Genomic DNA, 26466 nt, shown 5'->3' with positions numbered 1-26466 from the left:
CACTCGCACGGCCGCCCGTGCACACTCTTGCACATCTGCACGTGTGCCCGTCGCACAAGCGTGCGCTGCGCTGTTCGTGGCACCGCTCGCTCGGACACGCGCGTGGTTTTGACGGTCACGCACTCGTGTGCTTGCACGACTGCGCTTGCACTACCGCACGCTCGGAGCCCCGCGGCCCTGCACCCCACGTGCTTTCGCGCTTGCACAAGCGCACGCCCCGGGATCGCGCCTTGCGCGCTCGCCCCGAGACGTCACATCCCCCGCCGGCCAGCGAGCCGGGGCTGCCTCGGGGGGATGCTGCCAGCAGCGCCGGGGCACGTGGGGCCCCCCCAAACGGGGCTTGGGCCCCCCCGAAAGAGTTAAAGGAGGCGCGCGGGAAGCCCGTCCCTCCGCGGCCCCATTGGTTTCCCATCCCAGGTACATCCTTTGCTCGTCACCCTCACCACCCTCGCTAGGCCGCAGCGGCGTCACGAGCTGTGCCGGGGCTCAGCGGGCGCTCGCCCCAGCGGGGCCGGGGCTGGCGGGAGTGGGGTGACGGCCATGGTGAGTGGGGGAGCCCAGCGACACCCCCAAATCTGGGAGAGGTTGAGTGGGGGGCGCTTGGCCGAAGGGGGCGCCGGGTGGTGCATCTCCCGTGAGATGCTCTTTGTAACCCCATAGGACCCCCCCATTGCATCCCAGGGGACCCCCCCAGCATCCCCGTGGGACCCCCTTTGCACCCCCGAGGGACGCCCATGAGACCCTCATTGGGCCCTTAAGGGATTCCCCATTGCATCCCGAGGGACCCCCTAAGACACCCCCAGAGCACCCCCAGGGACCCCTGCTGCACCCCCGAGCGCCCCACTCGGGCCCCCCCCGCTGCGTTTGCTTTGTGGCCACTGGCTTCACCAGGTGGGGACCCTAAAGTGGGTGCCCCCCTCAGCCCCTCCGCCGCCCCCCGAATCCCCTCTTGACCCAGACCCGCGGGGGTTTGCACCGTGTTTCCCTCTGCAAAGGAGGGGACGGGGGGGCGCCCCCCCACCCAGCTGAACCCACTTTTGTGGGGCTGTTTGCGAACACCCCCAAACTGGATTGTTCTCTTCCCTAATGGTTTGGTTTTTTTTTTTTTGGGGGGGGGGGTGTTGTTTGTTGTTGGGGTTTTTTTTTTGTAAAGTTTAACCCTTTTTTTGCTGCTTTTTAAGCTTTTTTAAAAAAATTAATTTCTCGCCAGCCAAGACTCCCTGCAAAACTGGAAACTCCCCCCCAACCTCCTTTCCCAGCACCCCTAATTAACACCGGTACCCTAATTATTACCAGGGGTTGCTAATTACCCCCGGACATCCTAATTAGCAGGCTGAACCTTTCTGGGCGCTGACTCCGGGCTGTAGAGGTGTGGGGGCACTTATGGGTGCTGGGGCCGGTGGGTACCGCTTTGCTAGGCGGGGCTTTGGGGGCGCGGGGGTGGCTTAGGGGGGTTCGGGGTGGAGTTGGGGGGCTTTGGGGGGCTGGGGGGAGGCGAGGCGAGGAATCGCCATCGCGGCCGTGGTTGCTCCGAAATGGCGCCCGGACGGGAATTGAAAGCAGCCGGCGGAGGCTCGGGGTGCCCCGGTACAGGCTCGGGGCTCCGCCGGGGGGGCAGAGCCGGGCGCTGGGCGCCCCCCGAGCCTTCCGGGGGGGAGGTGCGGGCTCCGAGCACGTGGGGCTTATTGTTTATAAAGCGAAGGAGCGATTTGGGGCAAAACCAGGCTATTTAAGGTAATGCTGAGGTTCTTGTAAAGAGAGTGGAAATCCCTTGCGTGGGGGGTTAAAGTGTGGGTGTCCCCCCCGTGCACCCCTTGGTGCCCCCCACCCTGTTGGACCTGGGAAAACGCATTTTTATTCGGATTGAAGCAAGCAACAGCTTGGAGGGGGGAGGTATATGACAAAAACTACCTCTTTTTGCTCCAGAAAAGGGGTGCTCCCACTGGAGAGGGGTGGGGAGCACCCATAGGTGCTACTATGCCCCCAATATGGAGGATAGAGGTGTTAAAAATACCTCCCGGGCCCAATTTCCCCCCAAATTAAGGATGCTGGGGGTCGATCCCAGCGCCTCTCAGGGGAGTTTGGGCTCTGATGGCTTGTACAGCATTGAGCCAGCACATACCTTGTGAAAGGAGAACAGAAAGGGATTATTTTTTGGTCTTTCTCCTTCTGTTTCAGGCTGGGGTAGGCGGGGTGGGGGATCACTGAGGGGAAAAAAGTTGCATTTCCTCAGGAAATGGAGTGAAAGCTGGGGTTCCAGGAATTTGGTGTTGCAGAGCCATGGGGGCTTCATGGGTCCCCCCACCACACGAGCAGGGATTTGTGCCCGGAGCTGCCAATTTCAGCCATGTGCGAAGTACTAAAATAGGTGGAAAAAAGTGAAAGGGGTTGGAAAAAAATAGGACCTAAACAGAGATTTTCCCCATGATAAAATCTTGCAGTTGAGGCTTTTTCGCCACACGGTTCTCAGGCTCCAGGCGGGCGCCCAGGGGAGATTTTGGGGCTGCAAACAGAGATTTTGGTACAACCAAGGAGGGAGGGAAACCACATCTTTGTTTTAACCCTTTCTATTCCCCAGGTGGGTTTGTGGTTAATTAAACTGAGGCTGGGATTTGGGATCCGGGGAGGGGATGGGATCCAGGGAGAGGATAAGATTTGTTATTCAGTGTGCAAAGGGAGGTTTGGGAATGCTGCTATTGGAAACCAGGCTGAGAACCGGTGCTTTCATTCTCCCAGGGGAAACTGAGGCACGGCTGTGCGGGGTTTTGATCAACTCATCCCTTTGGGATTGATGGCAGCAGGATGGGGACATCCAGATGGGTGTAAACCCCCTCCCTGCGCTGATTGAGGGTGAAGGGTTGTGAGTGGTGCCGCTCGGGCCATCGGTGGCAGGGTCAGGGTGGATTTTGGGGTGCTCAGCCCCTCGGTGGGGAGTTGAGGGTTGTTTGCTCCGTCGGGAGACAATCCGGCTGGATAGCAGGGCAGTGCCAGCGGGAAGGAAACGGCGGCGGTGGCACGATAAGGGCCGGCTGCCAACCCGTGAGGTTTTCCTTGTTTTTCTGCCGGGGATGAGATAAGAGTCGGGCACAGGCACAAGATAATGCCCGGGGGACACGGCGCCGGGAGGGAGCCCGTCCACAGCTGAAATTCTTGGCGCTGTCGCCTTTGGGTGCTCGCAGGGACGTCTCCGGGCGTTTCACGGTGCGAAGGGTTCACAGATGGGGCGTGGAGCGCGAGCAAGGCGGTAGTGTCAGGGTGAAAAGCCATTTTCTCTGCTGCCAGCCTTTCCCAGGTGCCTGGCACTCCGGGGTTCCCTGGCACAGGGGGGTCCCTCTCCCCGCTGTAGGGCGGAGGTGGATCCGGCTTTATTCCAGGCTGAAGGGGAGGTTGCACAACCCGGCCCCGGGGGAAAGTGAGGCGGGTTCGGGCTGTGCTCAGCTCTTGGCTCCGGCCCTCTTTGCTTTCCATAACCTTCCTCAGGCGTTTGTGTAGTGCTTTACTACCTCAGAGCCATTCGGGATTTTGCTCCCCGGAGGAGAAGGTGGCTTTAGAAGGTGTGTAAATCTTCCTTGTCCTTCATCCTCTTCCTCAACCCCGGGTCGCTGAGCACGTCTGTTGCCGATTTCCCTGTGCAGATGTCGACCTACAAGCGGGCAACACTGGACGATGAAGACCCCTTGGACTCACTTGGTGACGGTGATGGATACCCCAATGGCTTCCAGGTATAGCTTCATGTGTCTTTTAGGGAGGAAAAAGGGCATTTTGTGTGCTGGCAAGCAGCAAAGGGGGTGCAGAAGGGTTTTCCACCTGGGACTAGTGTCTGGAGGGTAAAGTCCAGTGTGGGCAGAGCAGTTGGCTCCTGCCACTGCTGCCCTTCGTTCCCCTCCTGGCATGGGGAGCCAGCAGGGCCATATCCTGCCTCCACTGTTTCAACACTCCACCTCCCAGTTTTTCTGCTGCCCAAACCCCTTCCCAGCATGGTTGGGGTGAGCAATTACTGCAGCACTGGGAATTTTGTCCGTACACAGAAGGGGATTAGTTAATTTCTCCCCAAGCAGTGGGAAAGCAGCTTAAAGAGGGCCGAGGGTGGCAAGAAAAAACCCCATGGCTGCCAGTGTCCGGCCTCACCGGGAAAGGTTCAGGTCTGGAGAGATGCTCTCTGTCCTGGCCCCAATCCCAGCTCCATCAGTCTCTAGAATGGTGGTTTCTGCCCCAAATGTGTTTTTGCTTTTCCCGGCGGGGCTGTCTCCACTTGCCGTCACATCGAGATGTTTCCTGGGGATGTTTTTCGGCTGAGTGGGAGTATCCTGTTAAGGCACTTCCCGATGCAGCCCCCACCCTGTCCCAGTGCTGGCAGTGGGGACGGGGACAGCCATGGGGTTATGCTGTGCTTGAGGAGGGGTTCAGGGTGGCACGGGACAGTAGGTGAGCCCTCCGAAACGCTCATCCCGCTCCCTTTCCTGCCATTGTGCCGCCCTTCCTGCCCGGTTTCTGGAAGGCAACTGCTGCCTTTCCCAGCCCGATCCATGACGGATCCCTTGCCGGGGCTAATTTGTGCTGTGGGCTGTAGGAAGCAAAATGGGGGCTGCATCAGTGAGCTTTTCTGCCAGCGGGGAGACGACACTGCTCTTCCCACAGGTGAACTTCCGCAGCTCACGGAGCAGCTGGGGCTGCTGGGCCGAGCGGACGCGTGCCGAGAAGCAGCTGGTGGTGTTGGTGGGGGTGCTAGCAGTGCTGCTCGTGGCCTGTCTGCTGGGACTCGTCTTCCAGTACAGAGCCAGTAAGTCCTTTGGCCATTTTTTGGGGGCCAAAACTCCCCCAGCAAAGAAAGGATCCTGGGCTCAGCCTCTGTGTGCGAACACTGAAGCAGAGCAGCTTATCTGAGCAACCGGTGGGGATGGTTTGCTCAAGCTTTGAGCAAACAACTGCGCAGGGATCCTGCCCCCTTTACCAGGGGAGTTGCTGGGGAGTTCCCAGAGTGGGATATTTGGTGCAAGAGTGAGATGCTTACCTGCACCCCTCCCCCCAGGACAGGATTCTTGGGTATCAAACAGGATGTTCAGGTGTGGGGTGGGATCTTTGGGCTCAAGATGGGATGGTTACCTGCACCCCTTAACCCCTGGGCAAGATGCTCAGGTGCAGGATAAGGTGTTCCTCTGATCCTTTGTCCTGTTGCTTGATGCTTGAGCACAGGATGGACCGTTTTCCTGCATCCTTCACCCCAGGGTGGATGACTGGGCACTGGGCAGGATCCTTGGGCCTAAGATGAGATGCTTGCCCTGGGATGGGATGATTTGGCCAGATGCTCAGACATAGGTCAGGATGCTAGTCCATATTGCTTGCCCTAGGGCAGGGTGTTAAGGCACCAGGTGGGATGCTCAGGCACCAGGTGGGGTATTTGCCCGCATCCTTCAGTGCGGGGCAGGATGCTCTGTGGTGCTGCTCATCCTGCTGCAGCAGAGGAGCTGAACCTGTCCCTGCCCTGCCCCCAGGGCCACCTGCCATGTGCCTGTCGGAAGCCTGCATCTCCGTCACCAGCTCCATCCTCAGCTCACTGGACCGCGCCGTGAATCCCTGTGAGGACTTCTTCAGCTACGCCTGTGGGGGCTGGATTAAGGCCAACCCCCTCCCCGATGGTCACTCGCGCTGGGGCACCTTCAACAACCTCTGGGAGCACAACCAGGCCATCATGAAGCACCTGCTGGGTGAGTGCGTGGGAGTGGTGGGACCCGGCATTGCTCAGGGGCCCTGTTAGGTCCAGGGGATGCCACAAACATATGCATGTGAGGTTGGGATTGAACTCCAGCGTCAAACCAGTCTGTGACACAAATGCTGTGAGGACATTGAGAAACAGGTCCTGGCTGTGTTTGCTCTCCTAGATGGTCCTGAGACTTTTGACTGTGGTGTTGCTAGTCTTTGGTGCCAAGTAGAGAAAAGAGTCCTGGCCTCTGCCCTGTAAACCCCATGGTGGCATTCCCAGGAGCTCTGAAATTCAGGATTTGCACTTCAGGATGCATCCAGAGGCTGCAGTGCCCCAGTATCACCCCAAGGATATGCATTTTTCCTGTTCCTATAGCTTCCAGCCTTTGTGAGCAGCCTTTTGGGGGGCTGGCTGCCAATATGGCCATTTTTTGGGGGGCCAAAACTCCCCCAGCAAAGGGAGGATCCTGGGCTCAGCCTGTGCGTGCGAACACCGAAGCAGAGCAGCTTATCCGAGCAACTGGCGGGGACGGTTTGTTCAAGCTTTGAGCAAACAACTGGCTCCTTATCAGCACTTTCCACTGCGCCAGGGCTGATTATCTGGAAAGAGAAGGTTTGGGAAAAGTGTTGTCTTTTGAGAGAAAGGGGGTGGCGCGGGAACAGCTTCGTCCCTGGCTTTTCCCGCAGAAATCTGGCGCTGGTTTTACCGGGAGAAGAGACTGGGCGGCCAGCCAAGTGGTCGCGTTCGGCATTTCCTTGAATTCCTTGGAGCTGAGGGACCTTTAGTTAATAAAACCACACAGCTGGGAAGCCAAAGGTGCAAGCTGTGTCATCAGGAAAATAAATAAAAAAAACCCCAAAACCCTCTGGGGAAGCAGAATTTTAGCTGGGGACATGAAAGGAAGGTTTTGGAGGCAGAGGAGAAAAATGGGTTTATTGTTCCTTTTTGCAGGAATAAATAATACAGGGCTGGGGGCACCAGCTCAGAGGCAAGGGCAGCACCCGGGGCTGGATGATGCTAGGAATTCCAGAGCTGCTGGAAAAATGCTTTTTGTTTTTTCTTTCTTTCTTTATCTTTTGTCCCCAAAGAGTTGGGGCAGTCACTGTGGGTGGGAAATGAGACGGGGGGGCAGGAGGGGCCAGGAAGGGCTGGGGCCAATGGGATACTCTTGGGAGCATGGTGGGGACTATTGGGACAATCCTTGGCACCTTTTTGGAGCCTAGCCTTGCACAAAATGGGGCTGAATCCTGGCTCCCAGGGGCCCATCCCAGGGGCCCCCTGTGATTCTCCCTGGGTCCCTCCCACAGAAAACACCACGGCCAATGTGTCAAGCGAGGCAGAGCGCAAAGCACAGCGCTATTACCAAGCCTGCATGAATGAGAGCAAGATCGAGGAGCTGCGTGCTACCCCACTCACAGAGCTCATCCAAAAGGTTTGTCCCAGTCCTTGTGGAAAAGCCATCTTCTCTCTGCAAAATGGGGGGAAAAGCTCAGTCGTGGGCAGTCCCAGCACCCTCCAGACTCCATTCTTGGTGCTTCTTGTGGAAGAGTGTCCCCCAGGTCAGGCAGGCAGAGGCAGGGATTTATAATCCTATACTGGGGCTTCTTAGCCCTCTTGCAAGATGTTTCCCCCCAGGATGGATATTGAGGGGATATTGAAGTGATTCCAGGTGGCTGTTTCTTACCCAAAAGTTGGTTGCTGTCTGTCCCCAGCTGGGTGGCTGGAACATCACCGGTACCTGGGCCGGCGACAACTTCAACGAGACGCTGCGGGAAGTGACAGCACATTATCGCACCTCGCCCTTCTTTTCTGTCTACGTCAGCGCCGACTCCAAGAACTCCAACAGCAACGTCATCCAGGTGGATCAGTCGGGGCTGGGCCTGCCGTCGCGGGATTACTATCTGAACAAGACGGAGAATGAGAAGGTGAAGGTGTCGGGGGAAATGTGGGTTGGCTGGGGGGATGCTGTGGGTGGGTGGCACCTGCCATGCTGATCCCACCTGTCTGACCACACAGGTGCTCGCCGGGTACCTGAACTACATGGTGCAGCTGGGGATGTTCCTGGGAGGCACCGATGAGGAGTCAACACGGCGGCAGATGCAACAGATCTTGGACTTTGAGACGGCCTTGGCCAACATCACCATCCCGCAGGAGAAGCACCGGGATGAGGAGGTCATCTATCATAAAATGACAGCAGGAGACCTAAAGGTAGGGATGGAGCTGGTGAGCTTCCTCATTCTGCTGTAGTTTGGGAAGCGGGGTGGACCGTGGAGGTGACGCAGCCCCTCGGGGAATCCTGACGCCAGCTGACGCAGCCTGGGAAGCTCTTGTGCAGTAGCTTGGCCCATGTCCTCCTTGGGGAAATCCCACCCTGACCCTTCCTCCCAGCCTCCAGACCACCCCTGGGGCTGGCAGCTGTCCTACTGCAGCACTTATGTCCTCCTGGCACTGCTGCCCGTGGACATCAGCCAGGTCACCTCCTGGTGTCCCCAGAGGAGCTCTAATGACTTGTGTCAACATTTCTGACACTCACCCCATTTTCTTTTCCTTTGTGTGAGGAAATTGTTTACTCCCCTCCAACCTTTTGAGGATGCTGCTTTTACAGGAACTGGCCTCTGCAAAATCAGCTGAATCCATCACATGGGGACTGATGCAGCCGATTCCAGCTCAAGAAGCAGCTGCCACCCCCTGCAATGGTTTTTGGGTCCATAGCAGCACTGTGGCTTTTTCAGGAGCTGGCACCGGCTGTGGACTGGATGCCCTTCCTCTCCACGGTCTTCTACCCTGTGGAGCTCAACGAGTCAGAGCCCGTTGTGGTCTATGCCAAGGAGTACCTGGAGCAGGTTTCTGACCTCATCCTGCACACGGATAAGTGGTAAGGACCCCCAGCCTGTACAGAGACGCAGGTGCCCAGGGTGGGCAGGAATGTGCTGCTGCCTACTCACCGCCTCTCACCATAGTCTCCTCAACAACTACATGATCTGGAACCTGGTGCGGAAAACCAGCCCACTCCTTGACCAGCGATTCCGGGATGCCGAGGAAAAATTCATGGAAGTGATGTATGGGACAAAGAAGGTGAGGGCAGAGTCCCCAGGGCCCTCAAGTGATGGCTTTTTATGTCAAGGCCCTGTCATGTGGCATCCAAACAATAGAGATGTGGGGTAGCTTTTTGGGATGGCGGGGGGATGGATGGGCCAAGTGGAGCAAGGGGTGGGAATGTGGAGGGCTTTGTTCAATGCCACCACTGATGACCACCTCTTGTCCCATGCAGAGCTGCCTCCCACGCTGGAAGTTTTGCATCAGTGACACGGACAACAACCTGGGCTTCGCCCTGGGGGCCATGTTTGTCAAGGCCACCTTTGCTGAGGACAGCAAGCAGGTGGTACGTCCCCAAGGCAGCAGCGTGCGAGTCCCGGTGCTGGGAAAGCCCCACCAGTGGTGGAACCATCGGGGCAGACAATGTTTCTCTGTCCACCTTGTTGTGTTTGCTGTGCACGTCCGTGTGCCGGGTTTTTCACTACGTGTTGTCTTGGCCGCCCAGCCTCTTCCCCCCTGTGGTGTGAAGGTCCTTGACCTCTCTGGGACAGGAAGCCAGCTCTCTGGACTGACACTGTGCTGCCTTGTTTTGTCTAGGCGGAGGAAATGATCACGGAGATTAAAACTGCCTTCGAGGAAAGCCTGGAGACCCTGCAGTGGATGGATGAAGAGACGAGGAGATCAGCCAAAGAGAAGGTGAGGCACTGGTGGCTGCACTGGGGAGATGATCAGGGTGGAGGATGGTGGAACCAGGTGAGCCTGTCCTTCCATCTCTGGCACCAAAAACACTCTGGTCCTTGTCACCCTCCAGGCAGATGCCATCTACAACATGATCGGCTACCCTAAGTTCATCATGGACCCCAAGGAGCTGGATAAAGTCTTTAATGACGTGAGTTGTCAGATATGTCCCCTGGGTCTTCTACAGGACGTACAGGATATGCCCATATCACCATGGCCTGAGGGCAGCCTTGAACCCCAGGTTTCCTCCAGAAGGGTCTCACTGATGTCCTTGGCCCTTCTCTAGGGCCTTCCCAGAGAGCTGTGGGCCAGTCCTTGGGTGGCTGGGGCTCTTGGGATTCCTGCCTGGGAAAAGGAGGAGCTGTTTTCCGTAAGGGTGATTCATTGTCCTCCAGAGACTCCACAGATGTTGGAGGAGGAGAAACAGGAGAAGTCATAACTCTGCTGGCTCTGGAGGCTCAAATGTGACTGTAGAGGGAGGAGTGGGGCTGAGCAATCATTGCACACCACTCAAGCCTTGTTCCTTTGCAGTACGAGGCTGTGCCTGACCTCTACTTTGAGAACGTCATGCAGTTTTACAACTTCTCAGCCAGGGTCACGGCTGACCAGCTCCGGAAACCGCCAAACAGGGACCAGTAAGTCCTCTGCTCCACTTCCCTGTTGTATTCAGTGGGGAGTGTCAGCATATCTGGAGCACTGGGATTTGGTCTCCACCAGCCTGTGCTGGTTTTGGGGAGATAAATTTAGGGCAACAGCTTTGCAACAGAAGTGGATGTTGTTGGAGCAAACACTGGTGGATGGTTTGTGTTGCCATGTTGGCCATGTTTGTGTTCCTGCAGGTGGAGCATGACACCTCCAACGGTCAACGCGTATTACTCTCCCACCAAGAATGAGATTGTCTTCCCTGCTGGCATCCTCCAGGCTCCCTTTTACACTCGTGCATCCCCAAAGTAAGATCCACGGGAAAACAGTGAGGGCAGGATTCCCAGCTTTCCTCCTGTACCCAAATCTGAGGCTAAGTTTCATGGCTGTGAGGAGCAGAGGCTGCTTTCTTAACCTCTTCATTACCCTCCTGCAGGTCCCTGAATTTTGGTGGGATTGGTGTGGTGGTGGGCCACGAGTTGACACACGCCTTTGATGACCAAGGTATGGGCAGGGCCAGGTGGGTGGGCAGCTGGAGAGGTGGCCAGTATGAGATGAAAAATCCACTGTGTTTTTGCAGGCCGGGAATATGACAAAGATGGCAACCTGCGTCCCTGGTGGAAGAACTCCTCAGTGGAGGCCTTCAAGCGTCAGACAGCATGCATGGTGGAGCAGTACAGCAACTACACTGTCAACGGCGAGGCGGTCAATGGCAAGCACACCCTCGGGGAGAACATCGCTGACAATGGGGGCCTCAAGGCTGCCTACCGGGTAGGACCATGGGGCTGGGGAGATTCCAAGGGGGACATGGTGTGGTGGGATTTGTGTTGTCTCTTGAGCCACCTGTGCTCCCTGGTCTTCAGGCATATCAAAACTGGCTGAAAAAGAATGGGAATGAAGAAACACTCCCAACTCTCGGTCTCACCAACTACCAGCTCTTCTTCGTTGGCTTCGCACAGGTAGGTCACGTGGTGACCTTGGGAGGGTGGGCACACAGGCTTTTGCGGGTGGAGCGTGCCCAGATGGGGTTGGGAGGGTGTGATAGCAAAACTCAGTCCTCTGGAGATGATGTAGTGGATGGAGAATGGGATTGGGGTGGTGCTGGTTACAAAGCAAGACAAAGCTGAAGCTCAAGCTGCCTTGGCTCCCATCACACAGGCAGAGGGGTTGGATTCAGCACTGAGCCAGCCCCATGGTGGTGGGTGTCAGTACTCAGGCCCTTCGCGCTCCATTTGCAGGTGTGGTGTTCGGTTCGCACACCCGAGAGCTCACACGAGGGGCTCATCACCGATCCCCACAGCCCCTCGCGTTTCCGCGTCATCGGCACAGTCTCCAACTCCCGGGAGTTCGCGGAGCACTTCAGCTGCCCCCCGGGCTCCCCCATGAACCCCCTCAAGAAGTGTGAAGTCTGGTGATGGGCGAGTGCCCAAGGGAGCCAGCGGCTGGTTGCTTCATCCTCTGCCGACAGCTGGGCTTCCCCAGTCCTTTGAGGCTCAAACCACTTCTCCGTGCCACAGAGAGCCCAACTCTTCAGCCAGAGCGGTGTCTGCATCCCCGGCATTGTCCGAGGTTCAATCCACTGTGAAAACTCCTTATCCCCCTGCTTGTTGGTGAAATGACTTCAGTTTGGGGGTGTCTTCTTTCCCACCATGCCTGGGCCACGTGTCAAGGCACACGTGTCCGTGGGCGCTGCCCATATTTACACACACAGCGCTCAGCCTGACCCACCGCCTGGCAAAACCCCTCTGTTACAGAGGTGATAAAGGGAACCCCCAACAGTGGCAGGTTTGTCTGCGTGTCTGAATACACCCAGTGTACCACCTTGTTTCCAAAGATGCGCACATGAGGGTGGAAAATATTTTTAGATATATTTTTGGGGGAGGGAAATATATATTTTTTTTTCATGTGTTGTGGAATACACTGGAAATTTTCAGGGAAAATGCATTTAAAAGCCTTTTTTTAGTACAAGATTAGTATATTTATTAATTTTTTTTACTTAGTGCAGCTGTAGGTGCAGTACCCTGTGGTGACAGTCCCTTGGCCAGGGAAGCTGGGTAGGGCCGTGGATATAACTTTCCAGTCTTGGATCCTGTGTTTCTCTGGGAGAGACTATCCTCAGAGGATGCTGATGGGGAAAATTAGGGACAGTGGGCCTGGAGACAGGGCTGGAGGATGCTGCAAGTCACAGAGACTGTGCTGGGATGCTGCAGCTCCTGGGATTAGCTTTAATTTCAGAGTGTAAAGGGAAAAATTGACGCAACCAAAGATGTAACCAAGGTGGTGATGGGGTGGATGAAGCATCCTGTTCTACCTCCTGTCCCCTCTGAAGCCAGGCCAGCCAGGATTTCCTGGCCCAAAAGCTTCCCAGACAAGTGCAGGCGGTTCCTGCCGCTGCTTCTCTCACGCCAAGCCTGCCCTCTGCCCGGGAAACTGCAAGCCCCAAAAGCACCATGTGGCCCCAAAACTCTGTCCCTCCACAGCTGGTTTGAGAAGTGATCAGGATTGGGCTGAGAGACTTTTTTTTAAGAGATGTTTTTAATACTTGTTTTGAGGGGAAAGCACTGACAGGAGCTCAGGTGCTGCGTGTTGTCACTCTAGACAATGCAGAGACCTAGAGGGATTTTTAATATTTATATGCAAAGGGAGGGATGGAAGGGGCTGGATTTTTGTAACTATTTTTTCACCCTACGCGTGGGGCTTATTGTAATTGAAATAATAAATACTTTTTACTGGATTTGGAGCTGATCACAACTCACACTTTCTTACAGCAGGAGAGTCTGCATCCCTTTATTTATGCTTTTCTCCCTGTGCGCACCACTGAACCCGTCCCATGCTGACAAAACTGAGCCAAGGAGCCTTTTTCCAGCCTGCGCTTGGTGACTGCTGCCTCCCTTGGAGGCTAGAGCCAGGGCATTTTGCCCAAAAACCCACTCTAACTGCGGGTGGCTCTTTGCTTTCCACCTCTATGGCATGGCCCCACGCAGCTCCCCAGCAGGGAGGTCTTTCCTGGATGCTTTTCCTTCCTCCCAGGTGAGTTTTTGGCCGGCTGGGCTGTGCTGGGATCCAGCGGCACAGGCCCCGCACAGGTTTCTCTCCAAACTCCCGTATTTATGGCCTGGTGATGCTGGTGGGTTGCTGCCAGCTCTGTAACACAGGCCAACGTTCTCTCTGAGCAGATGCTCCATGGCTTCATCAGGCTTGCCCAAAAAATGCAAGGCAGGATCTGGGCTGCAGGCTCCTTGCAAGCCTCACCCCAGCACCTGGCAGAGCTGATGGCCATAAAACAAGCCAAGTGCTGGGTACTCCTTTGCTATTTAGCCTTGGAATTGTTAATCGGGACTGGATTTTGGGAAAAACTAGGAGGCTGCAGCCCACTGGTAACAAACTTTTGGGAATACAGAGTGTTTCTGCTGCTGCCATGGGCAGGACTGAGCCAGCAGTGAGCCGGGGACATGGGTGTTGCGTAAATAAGACATTAAAATACCTCTCTGACTGTTTTTACCGTGTTTTCTCACCCACGTGGAATTGAAATGTAGTAGTAGCACTCACTTTCTGCTTGCACGACTCGGTGTGAGGCCCTCGGTTTCCTGCAGCGCTGGGGAGCGGCCGTGGCCGTTGTTTTCTCTGAGATCTGCCTGGAAATGGCGCAAACCCGCAGAGGGCGGTGGAGCCGAGAAAATCGCTGCCTTCACACTCCAGTGCCGGGCTGGCAGGAGCCAGCGATGTTACCAGAGTCCTATTTTGGTCTGGATGTGGCCCCGCGTGTTTAAATTGTGGTGGAATACCTGCATTCCTAGGGAAAGAGAGGAGCAACGTGGGTCGAAGGCAAAGAGGAATAGAGTGAGGCTGGGGTGTGACAGGGTGTTTTCCCAGCTGCAAGGAGCAGGGAAGGCAGCACAGGCGTCACGTGGAGATGCTGTTAGAAGTGGTTTAACCATCCAAAAAGGAAGTACTTTGGCTCTCTGGGGCTTACTCGCAGGGAGGGACCAGGCAGGTGATGGCTCAGGGACAGCCCCAGGGCAGGAAGGATTTCGAGGGTGACCAATAACTGTGTTGTGGTGGGAGACGCTGTGGTCAAGGCTCCCCGTGCCGGGCTGGGAGCGGGTGGCAGGAGTTTTTCTCCCTGGGAGGCTGCCGGGCGTAGGGAGAGCGGGCAGGAGGTGAATCATCCCGCTCTGTGCCAGCGCCTGGTGTGGGCTTGCCTGGTCCTGGGTGGTATTTGCTTTATTTTGCGCTCAGCTATGCCCTGGAGGGCTGAGACGTTTGCCGAGGGCTGAGCCTGGGCAGGGGGAGGAATGGGGAAAGCTCCAAGCAGGACCTTTTTTTTTTTTTTTTTTTTTTTTTTTTTTAATGGTGGGGGGTTTTCGTGTCTGGAGGGTGTTGGAAGAGGATCCGTGCAGGAAAAGCAGGAGAAGCCGAAAGAGGGAGGTGCTGCTGTGCTGCGCGGGGTGGAAGCATGCACCTGGAGCATGCTGGAGCCTCCGAATGGAGCTGGAAATGGGGGCTGTTCATAGGTTTGGTGGGGCTGAGACAGCTGTTGAGAGGTGAGAGGCTGAACCCAACCATCTGAACTGCCCTTCTCCTTCCCGCTTTGTTCCCTCCAGGTAGGATCTAACCCCTGTCACATCACAACAGTGCTGAGGTCACCTACTGGGACAACCAGATTTTAGGGGCAAAAGCTTCCCTGAAAAAGCCACACCTTCCTGAAGGCAGGAGGACGGGGAGTGGGAGGTGGGGAGCAGATTTCTAAATCCCACCTTGCAGCTGGGACCTGCTCATTCTGAGCACTGTGAGTTTTCACTCGGAGCCAAGCAACAACAAGGCTGCGTCTCCTCACTGACTCCTAGGACCGTGGCTTTGTGCTTTATGCTTTTCTCTTCATGAGTGTCCTTCCAGGAAAACAGCCATTTTCCAGTGATACCCCAATCCTGTATTTTCCTAAGTTCACCAACAGCTCCAGCATTCCTACTACACTCTGTGCTGTGGGGTTGTGTCTCTGCTGTGGCAGGTACACGAGAGACTGGTGGGACTGGAAAAAGGGCTGACGATGCTCTGAAACAGGAGCTTAGCACTGTAGGCTGCAGCTGCCCACGGTGACACATTGGTTCCCAGGTGCTAATAAAGCTAGCAGGAAAAAGAGGAAAAACGAAATGGAGAGGCAGGAAGAAGGGTGTGAATCCAGCTGGAACTCACTCAGGCTCTAAAATCTGCAGGATTTTGTTGGCCAAATCGTCCTACATAGGGTAGAAGGGAGACATATCTGCTTTTTCTTCTCAGGAAAAGTTAAAAAGAAGGGAAAAACATGGCTGGGGAGAGACATTGACTTGGGAAGGGCTTTAAGACAGAGCCAGGAGCCTGGCTCCTTCTCCTGGCCAGCATATTTTGGGAGCTTCAGCAGACAATATGGTGAAAATGCCATTTTTTTTTTTCCTTCTAAACAGGCAAAAAGTGTATATCCAAAGATCCTGGAGCTCGGAAGCTCTTTTGCAGCTGTGTTTACAGGCAGCTATTTCTGTAGAACAGAGGCAGCCATGGATGTCAATTTGCTTTTGAGATTAATTTCCTTCCGTGCAAAGGGGGGTACCCGGAGAGGGGCCGTGCCAGGAGGTGGTCATGGAACGGCACCAGCCCCCCCAGAACACACAGCTCTACTTGCACCCTCCAAGTAACAACAGCCAAGTCTTTACCAGCTGTGGAGGGAGAATCGTCTTCCCAGCAGGAGAGGTGTGCTGTGAACGCAGCAGCTCTCTGGGATGCTGGGAGATCTGTTAGTCTTTGGGCAAATCCCATACCATGAGAGAAGTTCCTCCTTTGTTCTCCCATTTTTGGGGAGTGGAGGAGTACTTGGCCTTTATTTTAGGTCATTCTTATTTCTCTCTTCAGTTTTCCTGGTGGGGAATCGGTTAATATGGCAGGCTGAAGGCTGCTGAGGAAAACTGACTTAGACAAAACCAGACAGAGCCCCCTCTAAATATTTGTTCCTGGGTTCAGATGGAAATATTCCGCACTCAGGACTTCTTTACAGGCTGGCAGGGCTTGGTTGGGCTCTTTCCCCTTAAAACAAAAATCTCAGTGTTTCCTATTTCCCCCCATTTCCCACAGGCAGTGTGAGGTATGTATGGGTTCACCTCCTCACAGGTATTTCCCTTACCCCAATGCAGAACAAAGAGCACAGAAAGGGACACTAAGCAGCACATGAGTCACCTTCCCCTGCCCCACTAATGCCTGCCGGCACTGCAGAAGGTGGCTGTACCCTCCGGTAGCACATGAGTAAGTAAGAAAATATTCCAGTTGCAGGGCTGCTTTTAATGGAGACCTTCGTGGCAGCTCCCAGCTTTCCTTCTGAGAACACACCTCGGAGGAGGGAGAGCTTCTGGATACACTGTGATTCTTGTGTGTCCTAAACCTCCCCTGCACGACCCCATTGTTCGATAACTCAGAGCCTGACTCCAAAGGGAAAATGTACTCAAGACCCTTCTACTATTTTTTGCCCACTGTGCTGAATTTTGCTCCAGTGAACAACACCCAGTACAGATTCTCCACCTTCAGATTTATATTTAAAATTCGAAATTACTTCTCTGCGTAGAAACAGGACCATTGCACAGACAAGGACAGATGTGACTCCTTGGGTAGGTTTTCTTTAGTGCACAAGATTTCTCTTCTCTCAGCTTGTGGTTGTACCACTTACTCTCCAGGTGCCTGAATACACCACCACAAGAGCTGTTCACTTCAGTAAAAGAAGCTTTTCACGTTTAAGGGTTTATTTGTGATTGCTTTAAAGCATTATCTTCCTCCTAAACTTGCAGCTGCTCAGAATTTGCAGCAGATGGGACACAAATAAACTCTGGGAAGGTCTCCTAGAGCAGCACCCCAGGCTGGGTGACAGGGGCAGCAATACCTGTGGGCGCAGTGAAGGTGCTGGGAGCGTCTCCCTGGGATGTGTGGCATGGCAGGAACGTGAAGGTGCCAGCAGGTTGGAATGAGCCCTCGGCGGCCAGCAGCGAGGAAGGACAAGTCAGGACAATCTGGCAGCTGCTGGAATCTGTTCTGAGGTGCTTTTTATCTCCCTGAGATGGTATAAACCACCTTGGCCTCTGCCAAGCTCAGGTGGTGGCTGTGAAGAGGCTTCTGTAGGTTAGATGTGAAAATGGTGAAGGTGTGCCAGCCCTTGGGGGGTGATGGCTTGGTGTGACCATGGGATCAGGTGGACATCTCTCCCCACAAGGGCAGGTTTGGAGGGTCCCCATTGCCACAGGTGGGCTGCCTTGGGAGTCCCGGGGGTCCCTCAGAGCCACCCTGTCACCCTCAGGACTGCCTGCCCTCATGAGGGGCTGCAGTGTGGCACCTGCCAGCTGCTCCAGCAGCTGGGAATTGGGGCTGGGGGTGAGGTTTCTTACGTAAGCCCCCTCCTCGGGCCCGCGGTGGGGTGGATACTGCGGGACCCCTCACAGCTAACGGGGTCCCAGGGGTGCCCGGCTTCCATGTTGCCTTGAGGGCTGCCGGCCCTCACGACGCCTCAGGAGGGGCTGCGGTGCTGCCCCTTCCATCCCCTCCAGAAGCCAGGAACTGGGGCTGGGGGTGAGGTTTCGGGCAGGGGAAGCCCGCGGTGGGGTGGATGCTGAGGGACCCCATCGCCCCCTCACAGCCTCGGCCCAGTCCCTCACGGCCGAGCGTTGCCGAAGTCTCGCCGAGCCGAGCCGAGCGTGTCCGAAGCTACGCCCGCGCCGATCCCGAGGGATTCCGAAGATCGCCGAGAAGCTCCGAAGAGCCAGGAGCGGGGCGGGAATCCCTCTTCCGAGCCCCTCCGAAGCTTCCCGAACTGTCTCACGCCTTCGTCTTCCGGAAATAGCCGAAATTTACCGAGCGCGGGGGTCACGGGAGGTGTTGGGCTGAGCGGGGAGGGAGGGGGAGCAGGGCAGGGCGCTTGCGCCCACGAAAGCCTTTCCGGAAGAACCCGAGGTTTGCCGAGCGGCTCTGGCTGACGAGAGACTCCGGAAAGAGCCGAAGGTTGCCGATCAGCGGTGGGCCGAGCGACTCCGGAAAGAGCCGAAGGTCGCCGATCGGCTCTGGGCCGAGCGGCTCCGGAGCGGCCCGAAGGCGCCCGAGCGCCCGCCCGGCCGGACAGCTGGAGGCGGCCGCAGCGCCATGTTTGATGCTCCGCTACTCCAGTGAGGAAAATCCGCCGGCATCGCCCCCGAGCCGCCGCCGCGAACGGCTCCGCTGCCCCCGGCGAGGGCGACCGCGACCCCCAGCCGCCGGCGGCTCATGAGCAGCGCGGCCTGAGCCGCCCCCCCTTCCCTCCCTCCCTCCCCTCCCTCCCTCCCTCCCCGCCGGCCCCTCTCCCGAGCCCTCCGGGAGGCGCGTTGTCACGGAGACCGGCGCCGGTGCCGGCCCGCCGCGCTGCCCCGGCTCTCCCCCGGCCCGCTCCGCGGCTCCCCCCGGCCCCGCTCCCCGCCGCGGGGTGGTGGCTGCGCTTGGCCATGAGTTTACCGCAGAAGGCGGCTTTGAAACCCGGCGCGGCGGCGGCGGCGGCGGGGACCGGCCCCGGGAGCGGGGCGGCGGCGGGGCCGCCTCCCCCCCCGGCTCCCCCTCACCCGGCGCCGGCGCCTCACCCCAACATCAGGGCCTTGCCGCCACAGCCGCCCCAGCAGTATCCTTTGCCCCGGGGGTTCAGGGGGGCGACACCCCCTCCCCACAGCGAGCGGGGCCGGGGGGGTGAGGGGTGCGGGGACCCCCGAGGCCTGGGGGCGGTGGGGGGTGAGGGGTCGCGGGGCCCCCCAGACGGGGGGAGGGTTGGGGGTCGCGGGGCCCCCCGGAGCCGGGGCGGTGTGTGAGGTGGGGGTTGTTGAGGGGTTCCCGGCTCTTTTTTGTGTGTCTGTGTGTGGGGCCCCCTGCAAAGGGGGCTGCACCTGCTGGGATGGTGCGGGGTAAGGAGGGCCGTCCACTTCCCCAGTGGGCTGGTTTGGGGGTTCAGCGCTTTCCAGGGGGTCCCTTTTCCCCCTCCCCCAAAGCAGCGGTGACCCCAAGGGTAAACTTTTAATTATAAATCGTTCTTCAGTTTTGCCTCTGGTCCTGCCCAGGTAAGTGCTTTGGTTTTGTTGTTTTTCCAGGCGAATTTAAACCCAGCGTTTTTATTTACAGCTAGGGACGATTTTCATGTGATTTATTTTATTTTATTTAATTTTTCCTACTTGGCTGGTGGGAATAAATCTCAGGTGGAACGTCTCACTGAGCGGCTTTCCCTGCCAGGCCACGCGTGATGGGGAGGAGGAGGAGGCTCCCACTCCCCAAAATCCCCCCACCAAAGCGGCCGCTGCTACAAAGAGAGGCTGGCGGGGGCTGCGAGTGTTTTTTAAAGGTCTTCGGTTCTGTGCTGCGAGTAGGCCCCGAGTCAGGAGGGAAATACTGCAGGGATCAGCAGGAAAGTGCCTGCCGGCCTGAGGTTTTGTTTCCAGCGTCCGACATCATCCCGTGGCAAACTGGCTGTTCTCTTCCCCCCCTCCCTGGAGTTTTGGGGGGAGTATGAAGTGAAAAACACACTTTGTGAAATATCTCCGTGCTGTGTTATCCGGGAATGGTGCAGGGACGGTCGGGAGTGTGTTTTCCTATTAACGTTTGGCGGTGAGTTGGATTTTAAGGTGGAAGTGCAGGGTGGTTTTCGTGCCGAGGGCTGTGCCGTGCTGCCTGTGCTCAGAACTGTGTTCCCTGTGTGCCAGCATTTTGCTGCTCTCACTTTCAATTTGGAGGTGGGAAAACCCAGCCCTTTTATAATCAGTTTAGGTCCATTGTTTTCTTGAGCTTCCGGCAAGAATCACCCCTTCCATGACAACAAATTCATTGCTTAAATCATGGGACTGTTGACGTTACAGATTTGTTTGGGTCAAGTGAAAACCCCTGGACGTTCTCTGTGCTGGGTGATTTTTGCCTGGTTTGTGCTATTCTGTAAATCCAGCGGGTGCTTTAGGAATAAAAAAAGTGGGAAGGTGCTGTCAGTAGAGTCAGCAGGGTGGTGGTAAGTAAAACTGTTGCTCAGTTTTGAGGGATGTGCCAAGAGTTGGAGTGGGAATGCTGGCCAGCGTGCACAGGCTGTGCCCGGCTGATCATCCTATCAAGGTGCTGGTTTGTCTGGGAAAGGGCTTTTTTATCGGGAAATGTGGTGCTCGGGTGTCTTGACAGTTGAAGGCTGAAGTTTGCCTGGCTCTGGGGTTGTGCTGGGCTTTCCAAAGCACTTTATTTATTCCCTGGGATACTTCTCTGGGTGTTGCTGAGGGGGAGCCTGGTGGTGGGTCCGATGAGGGGCTGTGCGGTTGTGGTTGTTGCTTTCAGTGAGGTCATGAAGCACACGAGGGATGAAGTTTGTGTTTACTCTGAGCGCAGCCTAAAAACAAAAGGGCTTGGAAAGACTGGAGAAGCTCCTGGAGGAGCTGGGGCTGCTGTGGCAGTGTGTCCCCTCCTGGAGACCCAATGACACCGTGAGCAGGAGGGACAGAGGTGGGGAGAAGTGTTAGATGGACATGACAAGTTGGTGTTATAGAAGTGGGGAGGTTAAAATGACACCGTTACATTTTTATTTCTAGACAAGCCTGTTTTGAAAACATTGTGTTTGACCGATATCTCTGCTTAACTCCTAAACTACTGATCTCTGCTTGGAATATATACAAACACTTTAATTTCCGTGCTTATTCAGGTGTCCTGGTGAAGCTTATTCAGGTGCCCTGGCCGGTTTTATCCTCCACCAAATTGTGTTTGATTATAAACAAAAGCTGTTACCTCTCAGTGCTGCTCTGAGTGAGGCTCGGGGAGCAGAGTTCATCCCTGATTTACTGGAGTGCAGGGGGTCATCTGAGTTCAGCCTTATTTTTAGCCCTCTTTGGTTTCTTTTTTTTCCCCCTCTCTGTTTTGATACAAGTGTTGAGCCACTGTTACCTCACAGCAGATAAAAGAGTTGCAGGTTTCTCTGACTTGGGCTTTTTAAACCAAAACAGTTTCCTACCGGTGAACTTTGGTCTGTGGTTTCAGACTTAATGTATCATGAAATTAAACAATATCTGTGTAATTGGAAAAAAATAAGAATTGTGTGAGAGAAAAGTGTTCAGCATGTGCATGTAGCAAGGCACGAGGGAGGGAAAATTAAAATACAGGGGAAAGAAGGAATTTAAAAAAAACATTTTTGGGAGAAGGAGAAGCTGGAAAGCGGTGGACGTGAAGAGCAGAAATGTCTGGATGTGAGATTCATTCTGTTTCCTGGTAAATAGGAAGTTATTGAAGCTGCTGTAAGACAAGACAGACTTGTGAGGTATTTCCTTAACACAGCAGCTTCAAGAAGTTAAATTTTCTGTGTAAAAGTAAGTTGAGATACTTTTGTGGCTCTGGCAGTGGTGAGTATTCAGCCAAACCTGATTTCAGGCAGAAATTGTGCTAAAAAGTTGTCATGGATAAAGTATGGATAAATCCTTCAGTTGGATTCTGACCCTTATTTGGGAGGAAAGGACAAGGGAGGGTGAAACGACACACAGAAGGGATATTATAAAAAATAAATCCCAGTCTGCCCTCCTTGGCTTTGACTCCCAGACTGCTTCTGCAGGAGAAGTTCTGGTGAAGTCTGGAGTGAGACTCCTTCCATAAAAATGTACAGTAACAAAGGTGCTGCAAGTGCACTGTGGCCCTTTGTGGTTTTACCTCGATGGTGCTTCTGACACGTGTCACACTACACCCTGTTCTTTACTCTCCCACTTAGGAGTGAAGTACTTTTTGTGTGTGTGTTACATTAAGCTGCTCTTTCAAAAGTCCCCGTGCTGGGGATAAATTTTGTGGATCAATATAATCAAGTCACCAGTTTCTTCCTAGCCCAGACGAGAGCAAACATTGGCCTGTAAGGGACAGCCAGGTTGATGGATGGCACCTGGGGTGAGGTCCCCCAGCTGCTGGTTAATGTGACACTGTTCAGTCAGAGCTGTCTGCAGCTTGGGGCTGGTGTCAGTAGGGTTTTGTTTTCTTTTCCCAACTTCCTCACGTTTGGAGGGAGTTCCTGGTTGTTGATGTGCAGGCACCAGTAAGCTTGACTTTAATCTATCCCTGTGGCTGCTTCCATGTGGGATTGGGCATCTCTGAAAAACTGGGTGTTCCTCAGGTTATTGCAGGTCGTAGCAGGCTCAGGGTGCAACAGACCATTACTAATTTTTTTTTTCTCTTCTTCCTCCTTGTTAATTCAATTTCTGAGAAGCAGAGAGGAAGGATCAGTGTTTGGGGGACTGATTTCTGTGTGAATTCCACCATTGCTCTGCGAGGAAATGTGTGTTTTGCTAATGTTGCTTCAGTAATTTAGTTTTAGTTTTTCCTGCATTGTTCAGCTAACTGTGCTGTAGTCCCTTTCAGGAAGTGATGTGCTAGTTCCTGCTGTGTCGGGTGGCATCTTCTGGATGCAAGCAGCTTCCCAAAAGCCCAGGAGGACAGCAAGAAATAGAGGATGGCGTTTAGGAATGTCTGAGGCTGTGTGAGAAGTCGGGGTGAGTTCCTGGCAGTGCTTGCCCAGTGTCAGGATGCAGGCCAGGCCAGAGTAGGCCTGCCTTGGAGATCTGGTTAAATCAAGATTCTTGAGGAGGATTTGGGTGCATGGGGTTCTCTGTTGTCTCTCTGTGAACAGAGTTGAGCTGGAGGAGAAAGTGCCCAATAATTTTTCCCAGGAGAGAATCTGCAGTGTGCGCCAAAGGGTCGGGGCCTCTAGGTTGCCGTGATCCCCTCTGGAAGTTTGGAGCCAATGTCATCTTCCCTCTCTTACTTCCATTTTGAGGGGTGTTTTCCCAGACTACGTGGTGGAGCAGCTTTGTGCTCTCTGGGGTTTGTCTGTTGAGGACAAGGCATTCGGAAGCTGCTTGGGCACAAAAGTCAGCTTGGAGAGCGTGGTCGTGGCTCTCGTGTGAAGCACTCCCTGCGCTGCTTTGACATCGACCGGAGCACAGTTGGAAATCCTCTTCCAGATGCCAGTGGCAGCCGTGTGTGAGGAAGGTGTTGGGAGCATTACGGTCCCAAGAGGGAGGGAGGGAGTGGTGAGAGGTGCAAAGGAGGGACCAGGCTGAGATCAGAAGTGTTCCTTGCTCTCCATGTTTCTGAGTTGAGGAGGGAAAGTTCTGAGATCTTGGCTGGATGAAGGGGAGGAAGGGGCAGAGGTGTTGCCTGGGAAGTGTTTCTGTTTAGAAGTGTTGAAGCTGTGGAGATCAAACATCTTGGGAGGGTCAGAGCAGCAGGAGAAGAGCTTGGAAAAGAGACTTTCCCTGCTGCTCCGTGGTGGTGGCTCCTCTGCAGGGGAGGAATGGGCACAGACTGGGGAGCGTGTTGCCAAAAAATTAAGTGCCTTTAGCCCTCTCTGCCATCTCCCCTGTTGATGTTTCCCAGCCTTGGCACATCTTAGTCTTCTTTCAAGCAGCAATAGCTTTAATTTATTTAATGACAAAAGCCAATCATGTTAGCGCACAGATATGTCACTTTACCAGCTTTGTAAGATTTTTGTGGTGAAATCTCTTGGAGAAAACCGTTCCAAAAATGTGATTTCAAGTGGCTTATTTTCTCCTCGCATCCAAGGGCATGATTGTGTATGTTCTCTGGCAGAAGTTGGTGGTAGAAGGTTACTTTATCCATTTAAATATACGTGTATTTAATGAGCAGCTCTGATTTGGGAGCAGAGTTTGTGTAAGAAGTTGTTGAGAGAGTAACAGGAGACTCAGAACAAGTGACTTCCCCTTTAGATGTTGGCACATAGAAGGATTTTTATCTGTGTGCGAATGGATTTTTGTCCATCATTTTCAGGCTGAAAGGCTTTTCCATGTTGTTAGCAAGCATTGGGATGTGTTGAGCTGGTGCATTTGCTCCACTTTTGTTTAGTAGTAGGGGTTAGCAGTGAAGATCTCTCTATAGAAGGCAGAGGTAACCTATACTTTCTTTTTCTCCTAATCCAGCAATTTCAGGGCTAGTCAACTGTCTAGTTGTGTGTAAATCTGCTAATATGATTAGAGTTGCTGGAATTTTTACTCTGGGGAACTACAGATGGGTAGTATCACTGTTTTACAGGCATTGCTTTGGTAGGAAACTTTATCTGTGACTTGAATGTGGCTGCTGGCAATTGCAAAAGCTTTTCTGGAATGAATGGGGAAGAGAAAACTGGTGTTTGTTCCAAGGCATGAATGTGTGGGGGGAGTCGTGTGCCCTGTGGTCTGGAGGAACCAGGGCAACTAATTTTTCTTCTTGTTTTTTAAGGGAGTATAGTTGATGAGACTCTCAGGGTGCTGTGTTTTACACTTGCTGCAATTTCAAGCACTTCTCTGTACAGCTTTCCTTCCCAAACCTTGGACTCCGTTTTGCCTCCCAAATAAGAGCTGATGATGTGGAACAGCTGGAAGAAGAAAATAGAATGTGTTCCTAAAAAAGAAGAGGATCAAAGGGAGAAGAGCAAAATCAGATTTTAGGCTAGCGAAGTTTTCTGGTGCATGTTATTCCTATGGTTTATTCTTTACCTTTGGAAGGTGTCCCAGGGCGCGCTCCCTCTTTTTGGAATAGGTGATGGCATGCTGTTGCTGATGGGACTTGAGTCAAATTGCTGCTGGGCATGTAACTAGGTTAATGGGACAGCGTGATTATTTTTTTTCTTTCCTGAAAGGAAAATTACACGCTCTGTATTTCGATTGTACCCGAGGAGTTGTTTTTACCTTTGTTTGCTGCGTAGTTATGGTGGAGAGAAAAGGACAAGTTTCCCCACACAGAGTATCAGGTTTAAACCAATTCTTACACCAAAAATCAAATGTTTTGATTGCTGGTTGTAACACCTTTGTGTTTCCTTTGTCTACATGAGAGTTAAAATATTTCTAGAGCTTTAGATAGGCTTGAAAAAAAAGCCAAGTGGCTTCCAGAATGTGTGTCTTGGATGAAAAACTTATCCCATCCTCGACCGATCCCAGTAGCGCTCTCCAAATCCGTTGGTGAAGTGTTGAAATGGGTTAGGACTTGTCGAGGTGCAGCGAGCAGCTGCTCCTTTCCAAGTGCTTGAGCTCAGCAGGAATGAGACTCCCATGCTCTGGAGTAGGAGTGTCTGCACAGGAGTAGCTGTAAAAGCTGGAAGCACAAAGACCATCCCTGCTTTTAGCAGGGGAGGGGACCGAATATGGTCAGAATATGGACAGAAATTTTCCTGCCAGCCTTGGAGTTTGCTCTTGGTACTGTGAGAACAGCAAGCAAGGAGTTAATGCAGTTAAAGGTCTTAAATAACACAGACTTTCCTGAGTTTGGAGAGCCTTTGGAAGGTGGAAACCAATCAACATTGCAGGGCTGCTCTGTTTGGGGTTGCCAGATGATGATTGTGTGTTTGGGTTTGATTTACACGTGAGGGTGACTGTGAGTTACTGAGTTACTCAGAGGAGTCAGAGGAGTCTGACTGCAGTGTCTGTGTCACTGGTGATGGGTGAAAATCCATTTGAGCTGATGCTATGGCTTTGCTGATGGTGGTCTGAAAACCATTTCCCTCTTTTATGTGTTATTAGTAGGTCGTAGAAGTTACTGTGCCTTGAAACTGGCATTTTCTGGGCTTATTTTGTTCTCTTGCCAAAAGGCAAAAATGAGAGAAGTCTTTGGTCTTTCAGACTAAGCAGGAGACTCTTCTCTGTGCATCAAAGGGAAAGATTTTTTTTAGTGATGCTACTTTCAGCTTTGGTTTTTTAGGCAACTGTTGTCTTGGGAAGGCTCCTAAGCATCCTGAGGAAAGGACCTTTCTAGGAAAAAAAAAAAGTACATTTCCACTGAGTGGTGAGACCCAGCCCTTCTGTCCTGGGGCTGCCATGAGATCTTCCACAGAACCGTCAGGTCTGATGTGAAATTCAGGCTGAAATCTGGCCTGAAAACTTTCTGGAAGTCTTGAATTCCTGTTCGGGGTGATGTACAGGCTCCACGCTGGACACTTTGTTTTGCAGCTGAATCATTGGGCTGACTCAATATTTTATATTGGAAAGGAAACTCAGCAGGGTTCTTGTAGCTGAGGGTGAGTAACCTATACTACTTATCTGGGGGGAATTCAAGAACTGAAACCAAATTTAAAGCCTGTTTATTGTGACTTTTAATGTGAAGTTGATGGTGCACATCGAACTCTGGAACATGCTGGGAAGGGGATTTCAGCAGGTACAGCGTGGCAAGGCTTGTGTGGAAGGTGCTTTTGGATGTAGTATTTCTTGAGCTGGTGAGACATCTTGAGTTCCACTTGCTGTATAATATGAAACCAGCTTCAATTTGTGTCACCCTTCCTCACCAGTGCTCACGCAGTTATAAATACTTGTCACTGGACGGTCTCTCTCCAAGTCCTCAGCTTTTCT

General features: G+C 53.8%; 2 protein-coding genes across 10 annotated transcripts in view; both read left to right on the top strand.

The window, feature by feature from the left end:
- Nucleotides 1-476: 476 nt before the first annotated feature.
- Nucleotides 477-12854, top strand: ECE1 (endothelin converting enzyme 1). Of its 3 annotated transcripts, none has more exons than XM_082295886.1 (18): nt 477-543; nt 3636-3722; nt 4639-4780; nt 5493-5705; nt 7009-7133; nt 7414-7626; nt 7718-7909; nt 8434-8576; nt 8662-8776; nt 8973-9083; nt 9335-9433; nt 9549-9626; nt 10007-10110; nt 10315-10425; nt 10554-10621; nt 10698-10888; nt 10981-11076; nt 11356-12854. In XM_082295886.1, the coding sequence occupies exons 1-18, from the start codon at nt 541-543 to the stop codon at nt 11530-11532; spliced, it is 2268 nt and encodes a 755-aa protein (XP_082152012.1). In that variant the 5' UTR covers nt 477-540; the 3' UTR covers nt 11533-12854. The 3 variants fall into 3 exon arrangements, with proteins under 3 accessions (XP_082152012.1, XP_082152014.1, XP_082152013.1); XM_082295888.1 differs by lacking the exon at nt 477-543 and adding an exon at nt 3135-3201; XM_082295887.1 differs by lacking the exon at nt 477-543 and adding an exon at nt 3416-3554.
- Nucleotides 12855-18195: 5341 nt separating this feature from the next.
- The window catches only part of EIF4G3 (eukaryotic translation initiation factor 4 gamma 3), a 141750-nt gene continuing 133479 nt past the window's right edge, over nt 18196-26466 (top strand). For all 7 annotated transcript variants that reach the window (XM_082295779.1, XM_082295778.1, XM_082295776.1 and 4 more), the window contains exon 1: nt 18196-18767. In XM_082295779.1, coding sequence (XP_082151905.1) covers nt 18598-18767 — 170 coding nt within the window. In that variant the 5' untranslated portion in view covers nt 18196-18597. The remainder of the gene's footprint in view (nt 18768-26466) is intronic.

This window comes from Coloeus monedula (genome assembly GCF_965178545.1).
Source record: "Coloeus monedula genome assembly, chromosome: 22".
NCBI classification, from domain to species: Eukaryota; Metazoa; Chordata; class Aves; order Passeriformes; family Corvidae; genus Coloeus; species Coloeus monedula.
Note: the sequence above shows the minus strand (reverse complement) of the source record. Positions and strands in the feature narration are given on the sequence as shown.